At 34.3% G+C, this 25,171-nt stretch overlaps 1 protein-coding gene across 6 annotated transcripts in view; it reads left to right on the top strand.

The window, feature by feature from the left end:
• Window positions 1-25,171, top strand: part of GALNT13 (polypeptide N-acetylgalactosaminyltransferase 13) — a 666,195-nt gene that overhangs the window by 378,167 nt on the left and 262,857 nt on the right. For all 6 annotated transcript variants that reach the window (XM_058548993.1, XM_058548992.1, XM_058548994.1 and 3 more), the window contains one exon: window positions 22,604-22,772. In XM_058548993.1, the coding sequence (XP_058404976.1) occupies window positions 22,604-22,772 (169 nt within the window). The remainder of the gene's footprint in view (window positions 1-22,603; window positions 22,773-25,171) is intronic.

The raw sequence follows: 25,171 nt of genomic DNA on the forward strand, positions 1-25,171 counted from the left end.
TCAGTAAAATGATGAAATAATATGAATTATTACTATAAAATAAATATAACATCATGGAATTGTAAAAAATATTGCTTATAGTTTTTGGTGATTATGAATAAGTCTGCTATAAACAATCACATACGGGTTTTTATATGGACAAAGTTCTCAAATCAGTGGATAAATACCCACAAGTGTGATTGCTGGTCTTAAACATGGTAAGACTGTGTTTAGTTTTGTAAGACCTTGCCAAACTGTCTTCCAAATTCACTGTACCGTTTTGCTTTCCCACTAGCAATGGATGAGAGTTCCTGTTGCTCTGCATCCTCACCAGCAATTGATATTGTCAGTTTTTTGGATTTTAGCCATTTTAATGGGTGTGTAAGGGTGATTCATTGTTGTTATTTTCATTTTCATTTTCCTAATGACGAAGTTAGTCATCTTTTGTTATGCTTATTTGGTCATCTTTATACCTTCAATGGCGAGGTATCTGTCCAGATATTTTGCACATTTTTTAACTGGGTTGTTTGTTTTCTTATTGTTGAGTTTTGATAATTCTTTGTGTATTATAGATAGATGTTCTGTATCAGATGTATATTTTGCAGATACGTTTTTTCCTGCCAGTGACTTTTCATTCTCTTAACATGTTTTTGTAGAGCAGAAGTTTTAAATTTTAGTAAAGTACAACTTATCATTTTTTCTTTCATGGATCATGCTTTTGGTGGTATATCTACAAACTCATCATCAAACTAAAGATCATGCTGATTTTCTCCTATTTTTTTTCTAGAAGTTTTATAGTTTTGCATTTTTCATTTAAGTCTATGATCTATTTTGAGTTAATTTTTGGGAATTGTATTAGGTGTGTCTAGGTTTATTTACTTATTTTTTGCATATGAATGTCCAGTTTCTCTAGGATAATTTGTTGAAATGACCATTCTTTCCCGATTGAATTGCTTTTGATCCTTTTTCAAAGATCTGTTGACTGTGTTTGTATAGGTCTATTCCTAGTTCTTATTCTTTCCATTGACTTATGTGTCTGTTCTTTTGCCCAATGCCACAGTGTCGTGATTGCTATAATTTTATAGTAACTCTTGAAGTCAGGTAGTATCAGTCTTCCAATTTTGTTCTTCAGTATTTTATTATTTATCATAGACTTTTCCAACTAATTTTTGAAACAGCTTGTCAATGTATACATAATAACTTGTTGAGATTTTGATTGAGGTTGTTTTGAATTTACAGATCAAGTTGGGAATAACTGACGTCTTACCAATATTGAATCCTTCAATCCATGAAAATGGAGTATCTCTCATTCATTTATATGTTTGATTTGTTTCATCAGAGTTTTATAGTTTTCCACATATAGGTTCTGTACATCTTGTTTTCTAGTTTAATTCCATTGTCGTCGGAAAACATACTTTGTATGATTTTTAGTCTTTTAAAATTTTTATGGTGTATTTTCTGTCTCAGAACGTGGTCTATCTTGGTGAATCTGCTATGTGAGTTAAGAAGAATGTTTATTCTGCTGTTGTTAGATAGAATATTCTATAAATATCAATTAAATCAAATTGATTCATAAGGATGTTCAGGTCATCTATATCCTGCTAGATCTATCAATTATTGAAAGAGGGGTGTTGAAATCTCTGATCATGTAGTGGATTTGTCTATTTCTCCATGCCATTCTATCAGATTGTGACTCATTTATTTTTGTTAGGTGCATACACGTTGAAGATTGTTGTTTCTTTTTGGAGATTTTTGACCACTCTATCATTATGTAACACACCTCTTTATCTCTGATGATTTTCCTTGTTCTGAACTCTACTTGGTCTGGAATTAATATACCTGATCCATCTTTCTCTTGAGTTGTGTTAGCATGGGCTGTCTTTCTCCATCCCTTTACTTTTAACCTATCTGAGTCTTTATATTTAAAGTTGGTCTCTTATCGATGACATAGATTTGGGTCTTTTTTTTTTAACCACTCTGACAATCTGCCTTTAGTTGGCATATTTAGACCATTCACATTTAAAATGGTTGTTGGTATAGTTGGATTAATATCTACCATGTTTGTAACTGTTTTCTATTCATTGCAATTGTTCTTTGCATCTTTTTTCTCTACGTTTCCTGCCTTCTCTTAATATAATTGAGATTTTATATGATTCTGCTTTATGTTCTCTTAATATATAAATTATACCTCTTTTTAATAATTTTAGTGGTTGCCCTAGAATTTACAATATACATTTTAAACTAATGTAAGTATTATACCTTCAAATGGTGCTATAACACTTCACATATAGTTCAGGTAATTTCTAACAGAATATTGCCAATTCCTCCATCCTATGCCTCATGACATTTCTTTCATTTATTTCACTTATCTGTACGCTATAATCACCTCGTACCTTATTACTATTATTACTTTAGACAAACAGTTATTGATCAATTGATTTTAAACAACCTTGGGAAGGTAATTCAGTGGAGATAGGGCAGTCTTTCCAACAAGTGGTGCTAAATCTATTGGCTATCCATATGCAGATATAAAAAAAAGCTTAGCCTTAATCTAAACATTTATTCAAAGTTAACTTGAAATGGATTATAAAGCTATATGTAATAGGTATAATTATAAAAATTTTAGGAGAAAATTTAGAAGAAAATCCAGTGACTTAAGGTAGGTAAAGATTTCTCAAGTAGGGCACAAATGAGCAAGTCATGAAAGAAAACGATATTGATAAAATGGACTTCATAAAAATTTAAAATTATGCTTTTCAAAAGATACTGTTAAGGAAAAAAATTCCACAAAGGAAACATTGCAAAACACACATTTTTTATCCCGGATATATAGAGAACTCTCAAAACTCCATAATGTGATGACAAACTACCCAGATAAAACAAATGGGCAAAAAATTTGACCAGACAGTTCACCAGCGAAGATAATATGGTGGCAAATATGCACATAAACAGATGCTCAAGATCATAGCATTAGGGAAATGCAAATTAAATCCAAAATAAGAACACGCATCTACTAGAATGGCTGAAGCCAAAAGACTAAAAATACCAAGTTCTGGCTAGAATGCAGAGCAACTGGAAATCTTATTAATTGCCGGCAGAGATAGAATAAGATACAGACATTTTGGAATACAGTTAGGTAGTTTCTTATAAATTTAACCATACATTTACCATATGTTCCATCAATCCAATTCCTTAATATTTAACCAAGAGAATATGCCCACACAAATACCCATGTGCAAATGTTCACAGCCACTTTATTTATAACATCCAACAGTTGGAAACAATCAAATGTCCACTCACTGGTGAATGGATTAAACAAATTTTGTTATGTATTTACTTAGGAATACTACTTACTAATAAAAAAAAAAGGAACAAATTGATGCACAGAGGAATGTGACTGAATCTCAAACATCATGCTAAGTGAAAGAAGCCAGATGCACAAAAAACACAGAAAACTGAATAGCGTGAACAAATTTTGTTATGTATTTACTGAGAAATACTGCTTACTAAAAAAAAGAAAAGTAATAAATTGATGCACAGAGGAACATGACTGAATCTCAAACATCATGCTAAGTGAAAGAAGCCAGATGCACAAAAAACACAGAAAACTGAATAGCGTGTGATTCTATTGATATGAAATTCTAGAAAGGTAAAAATTATGGGAACACAAAACAGTTGCAATGGTTATCAGGGGCTGGATGTGTGAGGAGCAGATTATCTGCAAATGAGCATAATGAAACTTATTACAGTCTGGAAGTAGTCTATATTTTCATTTTGTTGGTCATTATATACTGTGTACATTTGTCAAAACTAATCTTAATAAGGATGAGTTTTATTATATGTAAATTATATTAATATATCTGACTTTAAAAACTTTATGAGATAGATAAAATAAACATCAAACAACCCAAATCTTGGCCAAATTGTCCTAAATTCTCACAGTAAAGGCCTATTTACTTCAGTATCTATTGCCCTATACAAATTTCCCTTTCAACAAAAAAATTACAAGGCATGCCAAAGACAAGATAAAACACAATTTGAAGCAATGAAATCATTATCAGAACCAGACTCAAAAGCGGTTCAGATTTTGGAAGTATCAGATATGGAATTTAAAATAGTTATGATAATACCTTACAGACTCTAGTCAAAAAGGTAGACAACATGCAACACCAGATGGATAATGTCAGCAGACACATGGAAACCGTAAGAACAAATTAAAAGGAAATATTAGAAATTAAAAACATAGTCACAGAAATGAAGAATGTGTTCTCTCTACTCACAGCAGACTTGACACAACCAAGGAAAGAAACAACAAACTTGAAGATAAGGCAGTAGAAATTACCCAAACTGGAATGCAAAGAGAAAAAAGATTGTAAAAGAAAAAAACCAAAACATCCAAGAATATGGGACAAAGTAAAAAGTATAGCATTTGTGTAGTTGGAAAAACAGAAGGAGAAGAAAGGGAAAATGAGCAGACGATATATTTGAAGAAATAACGATTTCCTCAAACCACAGGTCCCAGAAGCTCAGAGAACATACTAGGATAAATAACAAAAGCACACACCTGGATATTTCATATTAAAATTGCAGAAAACTGAAGACATATAGAAAACCATGAAGGCAGTCCAGAGGTGTGGGGAAACCTTATAGAGGAATAAGAATAAGAATTACAGCTGACTGCTCATCAGAAACCATGCGAACAGGAAGACAGTGGAGTGAAATCATTAGAGTATTGGAAAAAAAACACCAATGTCGACTTCTATATCTAATGAAATTGTTCTTCAGTAATGAAAGAGAAATACAATTTTCTCAAACAGAAACTGAGGATATTTATTGCTTGCAGACCTGTACCATAAGAAATTTTGAAAGAAGTTCCTTTAAAGAAGCAAAACAACATGTCAGAAACTTAGATCTACATAAAGAAGAGGAATGTGTCTGAAAAGAAATAAATGAATAACAGTATATTGATACTGTTCTACAAGCAACAGATCTGTTTTTACAAATAAGGACCGTGAGAGATAGAGGGGGCGTCTATAGAAACTTCTGAGATCAAAAAAATTGAAAATGGGGCCATGATTAACTGATGCATAGATGCATAGGTCAGCTTCTATGATGTCAGCCTAGAGAAAGCAATTTTTGTCATGTGGACATAAAGTGTATTTCTGTGAAGTCCTCTCTAGAGCTGTGTAGGGGACAGAAGGTACTTGTTTCCCTGTTGATGCCCCTACAATGTCTCAGTCTAGGCTCACCACCAAACATGTGCCAGATGGAAATCAAGATGACAAATGTAGGAAAAAAAAGCTACAATGAGCTCTCACTACATACACATTTTTAGACCCAAATCAGAATGGATAACAATATCTAGTAGTGGCAAGGATGTGGAGCAACTGAAACCCTCACACATTGCTGGTGGGAATGTGATTTGGAGAAACGTTTGCAGTTTTTTATAAAGTTAAAAATATACTTACCGGGCTGGCCCCATGGCTTAGCGGTTAAGTGCACGCGCTCCGCTACTGGCAGCCCGGGTTCGGATCCCGGACGCGCACCAATGCACTGCTTGTCCGGTCATGCTAAGGCGGTGTCCCACATACAGCAACTAGAAGGATGTGCAGCTATGACATACAACTATCTACTGGGGCTTTGGGGAGAAAAAGGGGGGAAAAAAAAAAGGAGGAGGATTGGCAATAGATGTTAGCTCAGGGCTGGTCTTCCTCAGCAAAAAGAGAAAGATTGGCATGGATGTTAGCTCAGGGCTGATCTTCCTCACACACACACACACAAAATACCATACAATCCACCAGTTTTATTCCTAGGTATTCACTCAAGAGAAATAACTATTGATACACTTAACAATACAGATGAATCCTAACAATATGCTGAGGGAAAGAAATCAGACAAACTGTATCATTCTATTTATACAAATGCTTTGAAAACAAATCTAAACCATAGTGACAGAAGACATATGAGCAAGTCTGAGCATTTTTGTGGGTTGACTAGAAGGAGCACATGGGGACTTGGTGACTAATGGATATTCTCTGTGTTTTGATTGGAGTAGTGGTTAAATAGGTGTATACATTTGTCAAAATTCACTGCACACATAAAATGAGTATATTTTATTATATTTAAATAGTACCTCAATAAAGTTAGTTTTGAAAAATAGATCTTAACTATGAAGGCGAGGAATTAACTTTAAAATTAGTAACATATCTGGGTTTTCTTGTTTTTTCTCTCTCTTTTACCTGAAGATGGGCATAACTAGCATCTACTTCATTGTCTTAAGAGATATTTAATCATCCAGAGGAGAGCAATCTCATTTATATGGAAGATAGGGAAGCTGTATATCTAATAATTATATGGATGTGATAAAAAATAAAAAAATAAATGTCCACCATTTGCACATTTCTAGCCAGAAGGAATATGCTCACAGGCTTGGAACAGTGGATTCAGAATAAGAACCAGGTACATTTGTCATTATGTTTTAAATTATTTACTTACTCTGATGTAGTCAATTTTGCTCTTTTATATTTTGTTATAGGTCTGTGTCCAACTAACAATACACAAATAAAGCCACTATCTAAAAGGATTCTATGTTTCCTACAGAAATAATCATACAATTATTATAATTATTTTTTTAAGGATGAAATATTTGAATATGTAGACTGCCTATGCTTTGTCACAACTCAGAGAAGTCATGGAATTAGGGAGTACGTTACTCTCTTATTACAATATGTCTCTCACTTGTAGGGAAAATTTAATTATATTTAAGAGATGTGAATTCTCCGAATTAACGTGAAGAATGATCAGTTCAGTATTAAAGAGGGACATTTTAAATCAGTGACCATGAGATTAAGTTAAATTGATTAAGAAAGGGAGAGATACTGTTCTGAGAATTATTCAGTGGAATCTGATGCATTTAAATTGATGTTAAATGTACAGCACAGTTTCAGCTAGATCAGGGATTCTGAATTGAGTTTTGGATAGCTATTAAACAGATAATTAAAATAGCCACATTAAAAGGAATGCTGCATAAACCTTTCTGGAGAGATTTTGGACAGATACAGTATATATATAGGTAAATAGCACAAACTCTGAGATTAAGCTGCCTGGGTTTGATCAGGGCTTCACTTGTTAACTGGGCAAGCTGGAAAGTCATTTAAGCTTTCCATATGTCTGTGTTTACTTTTCCATAAAATTGGGAAGTTGGTAATAGTGCCCATCCCATAGACTTTTTATGCAGATTAAATGATTTAATGTATGTAACATGCTTAGACAGTGCCTAGTACATGAGCACAGCTTAAGTATTACCTGTTTTGTTATTGTTTTTATTGGACAGTAACACAATTTTTCATTGAAAAATTATAGTGGTACTAGTAAGAAAGGGTATCATAGAAGAAAACGAAAACTGGTGGTAGGTGAATCAGAACTATGGAGTGTATATTCTAAGATGTGAGAAACACTAGGGTAGGAATTTTTTCTGTCCTATTCATTGACATATGCCAAGTATCCCAAATAGAGCCTGGCATATAGAAGTCAATAAATGTTTGTTGAGTTGAATTGAATTGAATGTGAAGAGATGGTTCCCAATACATCCACACTTATAAGAGTTAAATGTTCAGTTGTATCTGAACAATTATAATTAAACATGCAATATACACAAAAATAGAACTTGTAACTGTTTCGTGAAATGCTACCTCAAAGTTGAAAAAGGAAATCTGCATGAATTAGATAATTTGCCGGTAGGAAAAAAGGCTACAAAATGTCTTCACAAAACATTGGATATAACAAGACAAGAGAAAGTGGCAATAATTCATATTAGATGAGGAAAAAATGGGAAGAAATGGAAAAACTCTAAGAAAAAATTTTTATTAATCCATGAATTCCTGAGTTGTACTTTATAGGGAAATATATCACACTGAACCTTGCACAGTTAAACTTGAGAAAGTTTGGTGCCATCTTCCCTGCTTCCTTTTTTTCCAGTCTGTGTAGTTAACAGATGACCAATAAGGATGGAGTTTACCTAAATAATTACAGTGAAAACTAAACTTTATAACCCTGCCTTGGACCTCTACTTATAGCTTGCTTTAAAGTCATAGGAACATCTTTTCATAAGAGCAGAAAGCCTTCACATAATGATCCCAGACTCTTTCTCACAAGAGAGATAATGTACCTTCTTCAACATCTCAAGCTGGTGGTCCCTGACTATTTTTCGATGAGTGAACACATTACATCAGTTAATAGACAAGGCAGAATAGCAAGTTGCTAGTATTGTCTGTTCCCATTTAGTTGGGGGTGATACTCAATATGTAAAGGAACTCGACTGCATTACTCTACCTTTTCTATGCTCCCATCAATCTATTTTTCCTGAGACACATACTTTTTACTTTTTAAATTATCATAAATTATTGTTAAGATCATGGAGATAAATTTGCAAGACTGATTTGCAAGCTAAACTCAACTTTATTTTGTAACTTAGTTAAGGTAAAGAGAGATACTCTGGCTCTAAAAATTCTCTATTTAAAACACTTCTGTGCATTCAGACAAAACCTAAATTTCTAATCTTGAGATGTTGTGAGTCTATAATTTTATAAGACATGCATGTATCTGGGTTTCGATGAATGCAGGTCAATATGGCCTAAACATACAGTGCACATACCTATCCAGATTGTCTTTTCATCCAATTGGTCTCCCATTTGAGAGTGCATGAAAAATCAAAGTATATAGGAAAAAAGATCCCAGAGTGAAGACATAGATCTGGAAGGAAACCATATCTAAGGGATAGTGTATGTTTTTGCTGTGCTGCAATGGAAGATGAACTAAAATTTGATCAATAAGCAGTCTTAAAGACCACTTCTAAAAGAACACACATCTTATAGGTGCATTTTAAGAAGCCTCATTTTGAAATCACTGGAGTATTTTTACCTCTGTGTACTATAAACTAAGAAAGAAAATAATTCAATTTAGTTCAGTGATGCAGAGGAGTAAATATAAAATAACAGTGAAACTATAACAATATAACGATACATGTTAAATTAGTTGCCCCTCCCTAGTAATATGAATAAAAGAGCTACAAACCATAAATTGCAATGGAATTACCTATTAGATGGCATTAACCCTTAATATAAAGAGATTTTAAAGCTGTTTCCTAAAGTGAGTGCTACTACTTATTCCGATAGAGAACTGGATTTATTACTAAACAATTATCCCAGAATAAACTACTGTTTTCTTCAGATTAATATAAATTCTTGGGAAAAATTTCTCAAAAGTTCGTAGTTACCTTAAAAATCAAGTCTGAGTGCAGAATCTCCAGAAATAAATTTTAACCACAATAGGGTATTTTTTGTGTGTGTGAGGAAGATTGGCCCTGAGCTGACGTCTGGGCCACTCTTCCTTAGCTGCCAATTGTGTGCCACTATCCTACCAGGCCGGCCCCAAGTTTTGTTTTAAGTAGTACAGGATTTAAATTAGCAATGCATATGTAATGAAAATTAAATACTTTTGTATGTGGCTATGAAAAGGTGAAGATCAAATCATCAAATATTATAAAGGAAAAAAGTAGTATCAATAAAGATATTTTAAATATTACCACCAAAAAAAAAAATCTATGTGTGCATGTGTATATATATGTGTGTGTATATGTACATATAATTTTTGCACAAATATAAACATATACTTATTATATATAGTCAGGTAGAATGTTAAGGATTTTAAGAGAAAACTGTCAGGAAAGAAGAAGGAAGAGGTTATTCCTTATCCTCAGGCTTAGAGCACTGTTATTTTATACTGATTCACTAACTTAATCTGTATCTTGTCTAGGTGAGTAAGCACCCACAATATGGCCTTGACCTTATGATGTAACCAAAATTCCCTTTAAAAAAAAAACAAGGTTTAGATAATGAAAGCCAGGGTACATTTCACAATATTTCATATAGATCTGAAGAGTTTTAAGAAAGAGTGTGTTCATTTAAACTTGTACCTTACTGGTGGTTGAGCATTGTGTTGATTTTTATGACAGCATTTAAATTTTAGAATTACCGTATTTCTTTGGCACAGGCAGTGAATGCTTATTAAATGAGTATTGACTTAGGCCTTGTGTGTTTTGAATGGTTGAGTTCCTGGGATACTTTAAAAAGGGCAAAGATAGTATACGATAGATTTCTGAAAGTTTAATGATATATTTGCATTATTCAGCCAGCACATTCAATTTAATTCTTTTAACTGTTAAATAGTCATCTTTTATTATAACATATTATTAGTATCCTTGTTGTTTTTATTATTATTAATTAACAGAAAATGCCCGGTGGCAGTAGAAAACTCAAAACTCAGTTTAAATTAATGCTAAGCAATAAGATTTATAATAACTGTGAGTAAATGCAAAGATCAAGCAGCTGGTTTATACAGATGGCCAATAAAATGTTGGAATGCCCAAAACAGAAACATAAGGAGTGGCAGTAGGAGGCAGGTAGTGATTAGGTATGTGATCGCTGAGGTTAGCTTTTAGTTTGGGTAGAACATTGGACTTCTTTTTTCCCACCAGAAATTTTCTAGATGAAAAAATAATTATCAAAATGTTACATTTCACATAATGGTGCCTCTTGCAGCCAATTTACATCGGTTTATTTTGATGGCCTGAAATTATTGCTGGAGCTTCTGTAAAAGATCTGATTTAAAAATCAAGTAACCATTTAGGTAATAGGAAATCTGAGTCCATTACTTGACAGCTAAATTGAAGAATTGATATAATTTCATTCTTCTGAATTTACTGATGAAATATGTGAGCTTCCCCTCAGAGTTACATCTGATTATTCTGAAATGTAAACCTTACAAACCTTCATTAGCCTCATCATGTTTTTAGCATCATAGAGACTGGCAATATTTTAACCCTACTTCAAGAAATACTTTCTGATTAATATTTAAAATAAAACAAGCCAATTGTACGTTTATGATTCCACTCTATATGCCCCACTGTTCTAAACTTCTTTTTCCAGTTTTTGTATACCCGGCAACCCCACTCACTACCCCACAATCAGAATGCACACATATATACAATACCTTAGCATACCTTATTCCATGAAATGTGACAATGAGATTATCAAGAAAGGCAGCAAAACTTGCCTACTATTTGAATCTAATGCGTATTTTTGCCCTAAGAAATCCTATATAGTAATTTTCTCTTTTTCTTGATGTTGTGCCATTAAGAATAATCAGTAAGGTCAACCCCATGTCCAGCATCAAGAGGTGAGTACCAAAACGAAATAGTACTTGTATAACGACCAACCAATAACAACAAACAACCCTTTTTGACAGCAAAATGTCCTGAGACAAGAGGAAATGCATGTTATCATCGCTTTAGCTACAGTGATTTCCAAAATGTGCTGTATGCACTCCAGGGATGCATAAGATACTTTTTTGGGGTGGAAAAAGAAAATATTAGAATTTTTCTTTATTTTTTACCTTATTTTAAATTTTCTATTTTTGGTTTGCTGTAATACCTATATTAATCATTAACAAATAAACGTAAGTACAGATACATGCTTAATCATTTTTTTATTTTTTTGTGAGGACGATCAGCCCTGAGCTAACAACCATGTCAATCCCCCTCCTTTTGCTGAGGAAGACTGGCCCTGACCTAACATCTATTGCCAATCCTCCTCCTTTTTTTTTTCTTTTTCCCCTTTTTCTCCTCAAAGCCCCAGTAGATAGTTGTATGTCATAGTTGCACATCCTTCTAGTTGCTGTATGTGGGATGCCGCCTCAGCATGGCCAGACAAGCGGTGCGTCGGTGCACGCCCGGGATCCAAACGCGGGCTGCCAGTAGCGGAGTGCGAGCACTTAACCGCTAAGCCACAGGGCCGGCCCCCATTTTTTAATTGTATTAATTTACTTCAGATTTAATTTAATTTAATTGTATTAGAATTTAATTCAGAGAAAATGATGAGTTAAGAGCTAGTTGGAGTGATTTAGCTGTAGTCTTTGTCATATAAGTGGGGAATCCACTACAGTTCCCACATACCTTTCTAAACGCTTTTGTCAGCAGGAAACAGATGGCATGTTTCAAGCAAGTAGCCAAGCAGAATATAATACAAGGGCTATTTACAAAGGAGCCAACAGAGTTTAGAGAAAACAACAAGAGATGGTTGTATATGGGGGCTAGTAATCAGGGGTGAAGTCATTAATACTCCCAGACCTTAAGTGGAAAAGGAGGAAGCAATTATATGAACTCATTAAAAATACCTCTATGGAGTGGGGCCACCTGACAGAGACAGAGCCTTTGGTTTGGGGACAGAACCAATTTATGACTACTACTCATGGAAAAACCGAGGGAGTAAATGTCTTGACTTTATTTTTATCCTGCCTGTGAAGCCAATGGTTTCTCCCATTGGCCAAATCCAATCTGAAACCAGAGAAGAAAGTGCACAGATATAATCCATATAGCTCAGCCTCCTGCGGCATAGCTTGAGAAAGAGAAGAGTGGAGTGTGGGTCTAGAAGAACGAAGAGAAAGTTTCCTGCATCCCACTTCTCTTGCTTCTCAGCATCTGCTCTTTTCCAGGTGAAAAATATGTGTCCCTAAGGATACACAAATCCCATCAACCACCATATCCTCTTGAATTGGTGCAAGTTAGTCATATTCCCAAGCAAAATCTAAAATGTTAGCAAACCTCAATGCTCTTCATACAATGTAATCTAGGAAAAAGTAAGGTAAGGAATTCTTAATTAACATAAAATATAGCTGCTATGGTTTCATGATTTACAAGGCTACTCCTGAGGTCTTAGATGCTAATTATATATTCTTTTAGCTATACCCATTCAGTGTGTATCCTAAGCTCTGTCAATAACTAGTGTGCACAGTATTCTTTACTTCGTGGTATGATCCCGTGTATAAGCTTTTGATTGGTTTTGCCTTTACTGAGTTGCCTCATTATTCTATTACCCAGCCTATTGCAGCAGTGAGGCACTCCAGAGAAACCTCTAGGTTCCAGAAATAGTTCTCCTTGCCCCCATTGTGTGGCAGCAATCTAATTTCCTATTGGTAAATAACATCAATCACTTCAACCATTATTGTAGTCCTTTTCTCTGCCAGTAAGTTCAACAGCTTGAGGAGCTCATTATGGCCAGAGGGCAGATTCAATTTCCAATTTAACAGAGCCATGATTGTGTTCTCTAGTGGAAGCATTTTTTCCATGGATACTAGTACCCTTCTACCTATTAAGCCTGGGGTTATAAAGATAGAAAGCAAATATTCCTTCAATGAGTTATTTGTTGAAAGAGGCCATTCTTACTTCCTTCCTTGGCTCCTGGATCTATGCATTCTGTCTATAGGAGAGATGACACCACACATTGGATATTAGTTTAAGATTTATAACATCCTGTGGGACGGCATCCCAAATCCACAAGATTTTGTCTCCCAAATGATACTATAGCAGTCTTTAGCAGATTATTCCATTCTATCAAGTCGGCTGCTTCTAGATATTGAGACCAGTGGATTTTTTGAGTGAGCCCATGGTCACATTTCTTTTGCCATAAATTATTTCCCCTGGTCTGAGGTGAGATTATGTCAAAATCCAAGGAAAATTAGGATTTTATAAGTCTACAAATGGTGGTGCTGACAGAATTGTGGCCAGAGAAGACAGATATCTGTCTCTCGGTAAGAAGACATTCCTCCCCACAATGATGAAAGGGGTCCATTAGAATCGACCTCACACTAGTTGGTCAAGAATGGTGCCATATGAATGGCTTTGTGTTGTTTTCTGCTATTAGGTGGCCATAACCATATCAACTGTGGTGAGAAGTTCATGTTGTCAAATCTATGCATAGTCTTCATCTGAGCTATTCTGGCCTTTTAGTACCTCTCTCATTGAGCAAGCACTGGATTAACTGAACAAAGAGGCTGACAGCTCTAAGAAGGATAATTTTGTCCATCTAATTATAGAGAGGCTCCTCTGCAGTGGAAGCCGTCACTTGAAGATTACATGGGACATGAATATCCATCTTTTGTTCCCATGTCAAGAATACCACTCATATACTCCTCCATCAGAACTCCTTGTCATCAATTTCCCAATCTTGTTCTTTTCAAGTCTCTTACCAGCTGCCCAGCCTGTTAGCTACTGCTCATGGATTAGTGTAGATCCCTACCTCAAGCCATCACTCCCTTCATACAGTACTCAGTCAAATTTCCTCTCTGATTTTCTGCCTGATGGGAGGATTTCCTTTCACCCACTGACTTTCAGGACAACCCCTGAGTAGGGTTGTAAAGAAGCAGCTTCTAGCAGGTGCTAGCATAAATCTAGCTGTTATTGAATCTAGGCTTGCACCTTTCCTTCCTTCATTAATGGGTCGTAGGGTACTCCCCGTGAAATTATAGTTGTGAGTGAGAGAGCCAACCCTCAACAACCCCACACAGAGGGAACCAGGGAAATAAATACTTCAACCTCATTCATTTCTTGTCCCCTAATATCTGTCAGTATTTTCCCAGCCAGAAGTCAAAGGGCGAGGGAGCCTGGTTGATGTGGACATAGAGGTCAGCAACCTAGGACACAGAGTAGACTAGAGATGGTGCAGAGTGAAACTTGGAGGGTCGAACAGAAGACATTCAGCACAACTGCCATCAACGAAGCCCCCGAGTCCAGCAGTGGATTTGATTTTATGACTTAAAATACCGTAGGGTATTTGAGATGATCCATTTTTCGGCTCATACTTAATCCAGTATTCTTTTATAATTTTTAATTGCAGGCTTTTGTGAAGGATATTTTTTACTTCCAAAAGGACTCATAACCACCTGCTGAGTAATATTTCCTTCACATTTTCTGTGACTAATATTAGTTAATAAATTTTGAGCACTATTAGATGTTTTATACAGCTTCATAATAAATAAAATGTTACATTCAGAAGTTATTTTTAAAATATGTATGTACTTCCTCAATTAGATGTACAGCCAGTGAATGCAGTGCTCCTTTTATTGGCCAAAGTGAGTATATTTTTGCAAACTTGATAGATCATGTGTGATGATATATCAAATGCTGAAAGTTTATTATTGTATTTCTTAGGAACCATTTATAATGAATGTTGGGTTATGTAAGGGGCTCCTTTAAAATGACTATTATTCTGCTTGAGATGTCCCCTAACAAAGAGCTTCCTAAAGCATCTGGCAGCCAAAATTGGTGCTTTTGTTTCCAAAGATTTTTTTTTTTTTTTTTTTGGCAGTATAGGCAGAGGTCGGGGTTGGGGAGATTTCCTATTTAAAGCTGGAACTAAGACGATTACTACAGCTATTGCAAGATGGGGCTCTTTTAAATACTTTTAATGAGGAAGCTCATTCTTAATGCAGAAGGAAATAATTTCATATTTCAGCTTTATTTTATTACTTTAGTGAACACTTTTAAAGTTGGGCCAATTGTTTCCAGGAAACATTTATGACTGTAACATGTGCCAAACAACCTCTTACTGTATATAAGAATAGCACTGGCTTAATAGATGTGGAGAATGTTTTATAAGGATTATTGTGAAAGGAAGGTGAAAAATTTTTATATTAATATAGGAATTTGCTTTTTCCTAAAAAGGAACCAAGAAGTTTGCTACTGTCCTTGCTCAGCTACGAAATGTTTTCCTATCTGTAAATTGTAGTGAAGTTCCCGTGAGGAACTTTCCTGCCAGAACAAACCGTAATTCATTATGAGTATTATTGTACCTGCTTGTCGTCTTATTTACATCAAGAAGCTTTCCTTACTTCAGGAACTCCACCTACCACTGATCCCTACTTTTTCATGCCCCCAATATCTACTGACTTCACTTTGTACCTGCCACTGCAAAAGCAAGGCTATCTCTCTCTTCACTGAACCAGATTTTTGGTTAATATGTAGCTGAAATCACCTTATTAGGTAAAATTGAACTCATTTAGAAAACACAGAAAGTGCTAAAGAAAGAATGTAAAAGCTCCTCTAATCTAAGGAACCACTGCTAATCTTCTGTGGTGACATATGCATATATATCATATAGCTTAATTTTTTTATCGAAATGGGCTTATTTTTTAACATTGTTTCATCACCCTTTTTTCACTTAAGTATAATATGAACACCTTCCATATCATTAAATATTTTTCTATAGCATAATTTTAATTATTGAATAGTTTTCTTTGTATGGATATAACTCAGTTCATATACTATTTAGCGTATATATACGTATAGAGAGAGAGAGATGGGGGAGAAAAAGAGAAAGAGAGAGAAAATACATTAATCACTTACCTGTTTTATTTAAATGGTGGTTTCTTTAACTACCTGCTTAGGATCTGACTTGTGATCTAATTAAAACCCCTTAAGGCCATAGTCTCCACATATTTTAATTGTGTGCCTCTATCAGTAGAAATTTTTGAGCTTGTGCTAATATATATAAATTTATTTATAATGCATGCATATATTATTCTCAACCCACATATTAAATACTAGTGAGGACTAATTTTTTAATATAAAAAATAAATATGGAATAGAGGTTTGACATTTTTTAAAATACCACAGTGGGTAATTTTATGCATCTCTGAGATGGGGAAACCTCTATTTTAGTTACTCTGTTCGTCTGTTTTTCAATAGAAGAACTAGATTGTCTCAAAATTTCCTCTACTTTTTCAGTTTATTCACAATTGAATGAACAGTGCCAGGCATTGGGCTGAGTCAAAGTTGAGGCCGAATGCATTGGTGAGTCTTCATAGACTAAAGGAGAAAGAACAGAGTGCATTAATAACACTGTCAGGTGTAACAAATAGGTCTGAAATCCCAATGGTTTAGCAAAGTAGAGTTGTTTTTCTCTCATGTAAACTATGCAGTGAGTATACCTGATCTGCCAGTGGCTCTCCTTCAAGTGGTGATTCAGACAACCCATGTTACTACTTTCTTGTGACAGCTCTTCAACATATGGCTTCCAAAGTTGCTATAGCAAGGGAAAGAACATGGAGAATCATACATGGGAAGTTTTTATGGGCCAGGACTGGACTTGGCACGTGTCATTTCTATCCTTATTTATCAGATCATTGGTTACTGCAGGGAAGGCTGGGTAGTATTGTAGAGCTGTCTGTCCAGGAGGAAGAGAAAATGGGATAGTTCAATGGTTAGTCTCTTTGCCATAGCATGTAAACAGGTAGTGTTAATGGAGTGTTATAAAAAGGATAATGGAATAAAGTAAAAGAGCTGTAAAATCATAGAGGAGAGAACAATCACCTTATCTGAAAGTTAAAATTGGTGAACAGGGATTATTTCAGTCATCAGAGATGGAAAGAACTTCCTGTCTGAAGGAATGTGATATGGAAAGTCAAAGTGTTGAGAAAAAGAGTAGCTCCAATATAGCACGGTTAATCTACAGTTTCCACATTAAATGTCCACCACCTTTTCAACCAAAGTTTCAGACAAATTTGCAAAGATATATGCATAAGGAAGAATATTAATTGAATCATGGTTTATAATAGAGATTATTGAAAACAACATAAATGTTCAATGAAAAAGGATTGGTTAAATAAGTCAAGGTATAACCAAGCTATGGCATATGTTGGAGCCATTAGAAAGTAGGTATGGACTCATATATTTATTTGGAAAGATTTCCACAATTGCTTTTTAAATGAAAAAAACAAGCATGTATGATAATGATAAATGAAATAATAGGATTCAGTGTGTACGAATGATTTTATTTTAACAGCTTGAGCATGTTTCTGCATAGATTAAAGTTGACCATTCAAGCAGTAGTTTCTTTGTTCACTTTTTTTCATAGTGGCTACCTACCTACCTACTTCACTCCCTCTCTCTCTCTCTGTCATCCTCCTTTCTTTCTTTTAAATGAGCATGTATTTTTATTTAACATAAAAACAATATATTTTTGATTTAAAAAATAAGTGAAAGACAGTTTTCAAAATCAGTATTCCCTTGGTTCTGCGAATGATGTCTCCTCTAGCTAGCTGGTGAAAAATGCTACTTGATTGATTATCTAACAGAAGGCACCCTCCTGGGAAAGAGTAGCTAATGTTTGCTGGACTTGATCCCATCAGGGCTTGCTATTTGCAACTTTCTCGCTGCATAAAAATCTAGTTACTGAAATGTAATGGACAACAATCAGAACACCACATGTGACTATGATAAAAAATAAAAAGTTATTATCAGATGTGTCAGATATATAAAAACTGTATATAGTTCTTTTTCAGAAGGATAGTAAATAAATTGCCATTTTTCACACCCTAAATACAATGAATTTGGTTGTTTAATATGTAATATATTAAAGTATATTATTATAATATTGATACTATAATATTGATATTTGAAGGCTAGTATTGTTTCTAACAGAAATGGGCCAAAGCAAGTGTATACTGAGTTCCTTAATGAGAATTACCCTTTATTCAGTGAGAATAAACTCAGGGTCTGTAAATTGGCAAAGGAGCATGGCCCAGGGAACGCTGAGCGGAGGGCAAAGTGGTTTGTTTGGATGGTAGAAGTTGGTCCTTGTGTTGGTGTGATTTTCTCATCTTCTGACTCTACTACAAACACATTTATGATTGACAAGACAAAAAGCATTGTCTTAGGGACATTATTAGCAGCAGAGTATGAATATTCAAAGATGAGAGAGAGACTAAAATTCAAGATTTTTAATTTATTACAGTTGACAAATCGGAAGTGATAAAAGTGAGAGAAAGCTGTGATGTCAATGAAGAGAAAGATTTTAAAGGCAAATATACAGAAATTAACAAATAAGTAGATCTGAGGATGGAAATACAATCTGAAGTAGTTTTTGGAAAGTGCGGCACATGGGATAACATTTGTGTTTTGGTTCACTGCTATGCTTTTACCAGTATGCATCGTATATTACTGTGTCCTTTAACAGAATAAAATCATTACTTTAAAATCAACTTAAAAAAATTTTTTTACTCAGAGTTTTTTTCTAGAAATAGGTTGTCTCATCTCTCTTTTTTCAAAAAGACAGTGCTCATTAATAATGGGGCATTTCTGCTATTGAAAAAATGTTCATGATGCAGTGTACATAAGCAAATAATGCAATTAATATGTAGTGTTCCTTTCGGTAGACTGATCAGTTGATTTATTTATATTTTGATGGTCATCCATCCTCTTTATCAATTGAAATTCTAAGATTTAAATAAATCTGTAAATCTTTACAGTACATACTATGTTAAAGAAAAAGAAAGAAGCATATAAAATTATTCTGCTTTTATATTTTTTATAGGCATTATAATGTAATTTTAAGTCAAATTAGTTACTTATTTTTTAATGATGTTACCATATAATTAGGAAGAAAATAACTTACTGTATGGTATATAAAAATATTTTTGCGGTCCAAGCCAGCTTTATAATTGGGACATTTCCATCCAAATTCAAAACAATAATCAAGAAATCATAATGTCAAATTACTTGCCTTATTATTACATTTACCTATTAGAAAAGTAGCACAAATATTTCAATAAGAATTTTTTTTGTTTTTTTAGCTCAGTTGTGAGGGAACATGTTCTTTTGTGTATGTGAATGGTCTTTGTTATTTTTAAGTTAAGTAGTGGAGAGAAATCAATAGGTGAGAAAAAAAGTAGGAGTTGCTATTTAAAGGTACTGCGGATTGGAGACAAGCCACAAAGCCCAATTACTTAATGTTTTCCATTTCCTATTTATATTATTTTGAAAAAAAAAAAATCACGTTTTCTTCCAGCAAGATGCGTTGTTCCAGGTATGAGCCACAAAAAGAAAAAGACTGGTTCTATGTTATAATTACTTAGCATTCCTTTTGCTCAAGCAAGGTGAAAAACACCAATAGGTCTCCTCATGCACAAGAAAATACATTTTATAAAATGTCAAATATGCATTCATTAGAGGCTATTATAGAAAAACATATTAACTTTGGGGAGGAGACACTTAACCTGATACACATTGTTATCTATTCTCCACTAAGAAACTGAGAATAATTAAGAAGAATGATTATATGCGCTTGCAAACTAGTTCTGGGTATAAGGATACCGTTTATGACAATTTTATTTTTATTGATAACACTATAACATGATACACTTACTCCAAAATCTATAATCTCCATAATGCTAAGCCAAGGAAATGGTCACACCTTTGAATGTGTTGCATAAACCAAATGTACCTTACCTGATCTTCATGCCTTAAGAGGTAGTTGAGCCCCGTGTCTTTTCAGCGTAGAGTAAGAATTAATCTTATCTGCTTCCTAGCCTTTGTAGCATTTTGTTGAGCCTGGTGCATTTCTCTGTAATGTAATGTATTTTTATCAGAATTTATAGAGAATATTTTAAAGAACTGTGAATGGTGAATTGCTTTTTTAATTTCGAAAAATTCTAAAAAATTTTTTAACCTCAAAGCCTTTAATTATTCTTTAATGTATCAAAATATCAAAAATTCTTTACTAGAAAAAAATTAATCGTTTTTTTTCTGGCATTAAGGTTATACACTAGGATATGTATACACTAGTGTAAGGTTATACACTAGGATACACTAGGATATTACATGTGTATATGTATAATATATAATACATAAAATGTGTTGGTTAAATGGTTAATAGGTATCATGTAGCCTGATTATGTTCTTTACTTCGGAATTAGAAGGACTCTGAGGGAACTATTTAACACTTTTTTCTGTGAGGAAGATCAGCCCTGAGCTAACATCGATGCCAATCCTCCTCTTTTTGCTGAGGAAGACTGGCCCTGAGCTAACATCTATTGCCAATCCTCCTCCTTTTTTTCCCTTTTGCTCCCCAAAGCCCCAGTAGATAGTTGTATGTCATAGTTGCACATCCTTCTAGTTGCTGTATGTGGGACACTGCCTCAGCATGGCCGGACAAGCGGTGCGTTGGTGAGCGACCAGGATCCGAACCCGGGCCACCAGTAGTGGGGGTGCGTGCACTTAACCACTAAGCTATGGGGCCGGCCCCTTAATGCTTTTTTGTAGAATCAAAACTTTAAAAAAAATCCTAGAAATGGAAGGTACTTTAATGCCTATCTAAGTCCGGTGTCTCACCAAGAGCACAAATTCAGCCGAAGCCAACTCCAAAAACCGCATCTGATGTTAAGAACAATAAACTTACAAACTCCTAAAGTAAAATATTGCTCTTAGAATTTTATTTCTTAAATTGAGCAAAATATGCTTTCTCATAAAATTCCAGACATCATTTCTATTTTTGCTTCTTAAAGTGAATGAGATTCTTCATAAACTTTCTTTAGATGATAATTTTTTTAATAATTTTAATTTGGATACATATATCTTTTTGATTTTAAATTTTCCTAGTTCTTATCATTTTTCTATGTATGAGAGGATTTCCAGGCTAATCACCTTCCTGATACCCATATCTGAAGGTCCTTAGAAATGCCTATTCTCTTTTATAGTTTCACTCATGCCATTCCAAAATCAGGAAAACGTTTCCAAGAGGATAATCAACTGGACGAGCAATTGTATATTAGACTAGTAATACCGGGCTTGATGTTTTATAACTATGAAGGTCAAGTCAGAGGAAAATTTCCTTATTGTCTTCTAGTATTGAGCATATTCTTATTATTTTAGAATTTGTATTTTTATGAAATGTTATAATTTACAAATTATTTTCACATGTGTTATATCCTTTAAATTTTTTTACAATAGTTTAATGTAATTTGGTTCCAAATATTTTCCCTTTAAAGTGTGTGGGAACTAAATTCAGTAAGGTTAATGTGTTAGTAACTATAATATAGCAAAACATTGGGAGAGTCAAGACCGGAACCACATTTCTTTCAGTTTAACCTAATTTAATGTCATTAGGAAGAGTAACTTGTGGGTACATTAGGATTGACTGGAACCTTTTATTATTATATGTTAATATACAGACAGACAGACAGACATATGAGTGCACACACCGCACACACACACATTGAGATATGTATTTTAGAGCTAGAAGGGACATGAGTGTAGTGATATCTTGGAGGAAATGGCAAGAACATTAGCCTGTATATCGAATCCTGAGTTCTCTTAATCAATAGTCAAGCCAAGAATATTGCTGTGAAGTTCCCATTATGGAGCACATAGCATCCAAATCCAAATTGAAGTTTGAAGTTATGTGTCACTACTATGAAAGTTCTCTTTACTTATTTGAAAATACTTTGACAAAGGAATCAAATTCCCATAAAGGATTATCAACTTCATTTTCTTTAAATAAATGTAATGGCGGTAGATATGTGAAATATCAAAACATTTAATTGGATGTAAAAATAAATTAATCTTGGTATATTTTCAAAAGGTCTTTTATTTTGCACAACTTGATCTGCCCAGTGCTCAACTTCATTCCTTTCTAATAAGTATATGATAAAATATGACAGAGAAGTTTAAAGTTTTGGTGTATTGTATTGCTTAATTATTAAGTCTTAATGATCAGTCAGATAGTATAATATGCCTAGACTTGAAAAACAACATGCAGCATTGAGTTAATTGATTAAAATAGATCGTTTTTTTAGTGTATGGTATGGTGTGTAAGTAATCAATAGAGAACTGATGATTATATTATTAAGCCAATATATAAATAAACTTCAGAATCTAATCCAACACGTAAGTTTATTTATTCAGTTCATTATCTGTGTGTTTGTATGTATGTGTGTACCTGTGTGTGTCTTACAGCTGTTATTTCAAGAAACCAAGAAGGGCCAGGAGAAATGGGAAAGGCTGTGCTGATTCCTAAGGATGACCAGGAGAAAATGAAAGAACTGTTTAAAATCAATCAGTTTAACCTTATGGCCAGTGATTTGATTGCCCTTAACAGAAGTCTGCCGGATGTAAGATTAGAAGGGTGAGTTTACATGTGTTATATAACCCTATATATTAGTAACTTCCATATTTCAGAGTATCTCAGAATGTCAGTTAACTCAGATTATTTCAATTCTAGAACTGTATGCCTCTGAATACCTATGCCACAGCAGGAATTTACTGTGCATACATATGATAAGACGTGAACGATTTTCTTCTCTGGTAGAGCAAAATGTGTTACTTGAGAAGACGTTACAGAATACACAAGCCTAACAGGTTTTTCTTCATTAGATGTATTTTGTTTTGCTTTGCTTTATCTTGCCAAATACAGAGCAAACATGCTCTTTGACAGATTATTTCCTTGCCTACATAGAAAGCTCTTACACTTTACTTTGAAAAACTATACACATGGCTGTTCCAGAGTAAAAATAGCCACTTGCCTATGAGATTTTTTTGACCCTTTAAAAATTATTTACTGTGGGTTCCAGCAATTTATGCTGCTATTTACAATTAGAATGCTCAATTTTCAGCCATGGAGGAAATATTCACTTGGAAATAATAATACAGCATGAAAAATGATGTTGAAAAATTCAACTTGTATGTGATTAATTGTAAGCTATGCTGTAGATTGTTGAACATATTTTAAATGGATGTAATAAAAATCAGAATATTTAGTGGCAGTATTGTTATTCTAGTGTACAGTCCTTATAAAGCAAACTCTTGACACTCGGAAAAGATAAGTCTTGAGATTTTAGAAAATCTCCAAGTTTACCAGTATGCTCCAGAACACACTTCTATGTAAATAGAAGTTGTTCTTTTAGATATGTAGTGACTTTCCCTATATAAAATAAAATCATAGTTAATGCAAATAAAATTTTCCGCCTATTATGGGTTATATTACAGTAGTATCATAGTGATATTAACATCATATTTACTAAATCTGATTTTTCTTTCTTTCTGAATTATTTCAGATAAGACCAAAATAGAGTAACCAAAACTTTGTTGAGATGCTGGGGCTGTGCAGTCAAAAGGTTCATTTGGTAGCTAAGTAACTGGTTTTGTATACCCTTGTATGCTTTTAAAATGTCTATCTCAACAAGACCACAAGTAACTACATATTATAGATATTTTTGGCCCCCAGCAAATGGCTAAAACATTGAATATTACGTTTGTACATTCCAAAGGCCTAAATAATTTTACAGGTAGTTCTGTCCATATTTGTGTATGTTTGTTTATATGTAGTAGACACATTTGCACTTTTAAAGATATATGGTAAGCATATTCTTCTAAATAATTTTGAGCATTTTAGATGCTAAGTTTATAATATTATAATGTTGCATTTATTACTTTATTTTATACACTATGTTGTGATAAAATGGGTAAATGTGATACTTATGTATTCAGGAAAACCACATAAACACTCTTTCAAATTTTTGAAAGATCTGTATTTTCAACTATCAGAACATAAATAAATTAAATTTTATATCAAATCTGGGATGATTAAGGTAAGAACTGCTTTAGTAAGAGCCATCACTTAAAAAAAAAAAGAGATGGGGCCAGCCCAGTTGCTCAGCGGTTGAGTGTGCATGCTCCACTGCGGCGGCCCAGGGTTCGCAGGTTGGGATCCCAGGCGTGCACCAATGCACCGCTTGTTAAGCCATCCACACTGTGGCGGCGTCCCATATAAAAAGTAGAGGATGATGGGCACGGATGTTGGCCCAGGGCCAATCTTCCTCAAGAAAAAAGGGGAGGATTGGCAACAGATGTTAGCTCAAGGCTAGTCCTCCTCAGGAAAAAAAAAAAAAAGCAAAATCTTCATTGAGCGGCCATTTAGAATATTTGTGGCTGATTTCTTCTTTTAAGAATCACTTAACATATTAAGTACTTGAGTAATTAAGCCTTAAGCTGTGGAAAAATTCGGGGCCGGCCCTATGGCTTAGTGGTTAAGTGCTCGCTCTCTGCTACTGGCGGCCCAGGTTCGGATTCCGGGTGCGCACCGATGCACTGCTTGTCAGGCCATGCTGAGGCCGCGTCCCACATACAGCAACTAGAAGGATGTGCAACTGTCACATACAACTATCTACTGGGGGCTTGGGGAACAAAAAAGGAGGAGGATTGGCAATAGATGTTAGCTCAGGGCCGGTATTCCTCAGCAAAAAGAGGAGGCTTGGCATGGATGTGAGCTCAGGGCTGATCTTCCTCACAAAAAAAAAAAAAAAAAAAAAACTGTGGAAAAATTCAACATTTTAAAAATGGAGAATTCAAATTGCTTAGTATAAAAAGTACACAAAATGCTATAATTACTGTGGATATCATTGCTTGAATTTTGAGATTTTACAAATAGTCTATGAAATAATATTAGTGAAATAAATAATTTTCTAGTTTATTTTTTATGTGACACCATAGTATACACTATCAGAAAACACAAATACCATCCAAATT

This window comes from Diceros bicornis, chromosome 10 (assembly GCF_020826845.1).
Source record: "Diceros bicornis minor isolate mBicDic1 chromosome 10, mDicBic1.mat.cur, whole genome shotgun sequence".
Classification (NCBI taxonomy): Eukaryota; Metazoa; Chordata; class Mammalia; order Perissodactyla; family Rhinocerotidae; genus Diceros; species Diceros bicornis.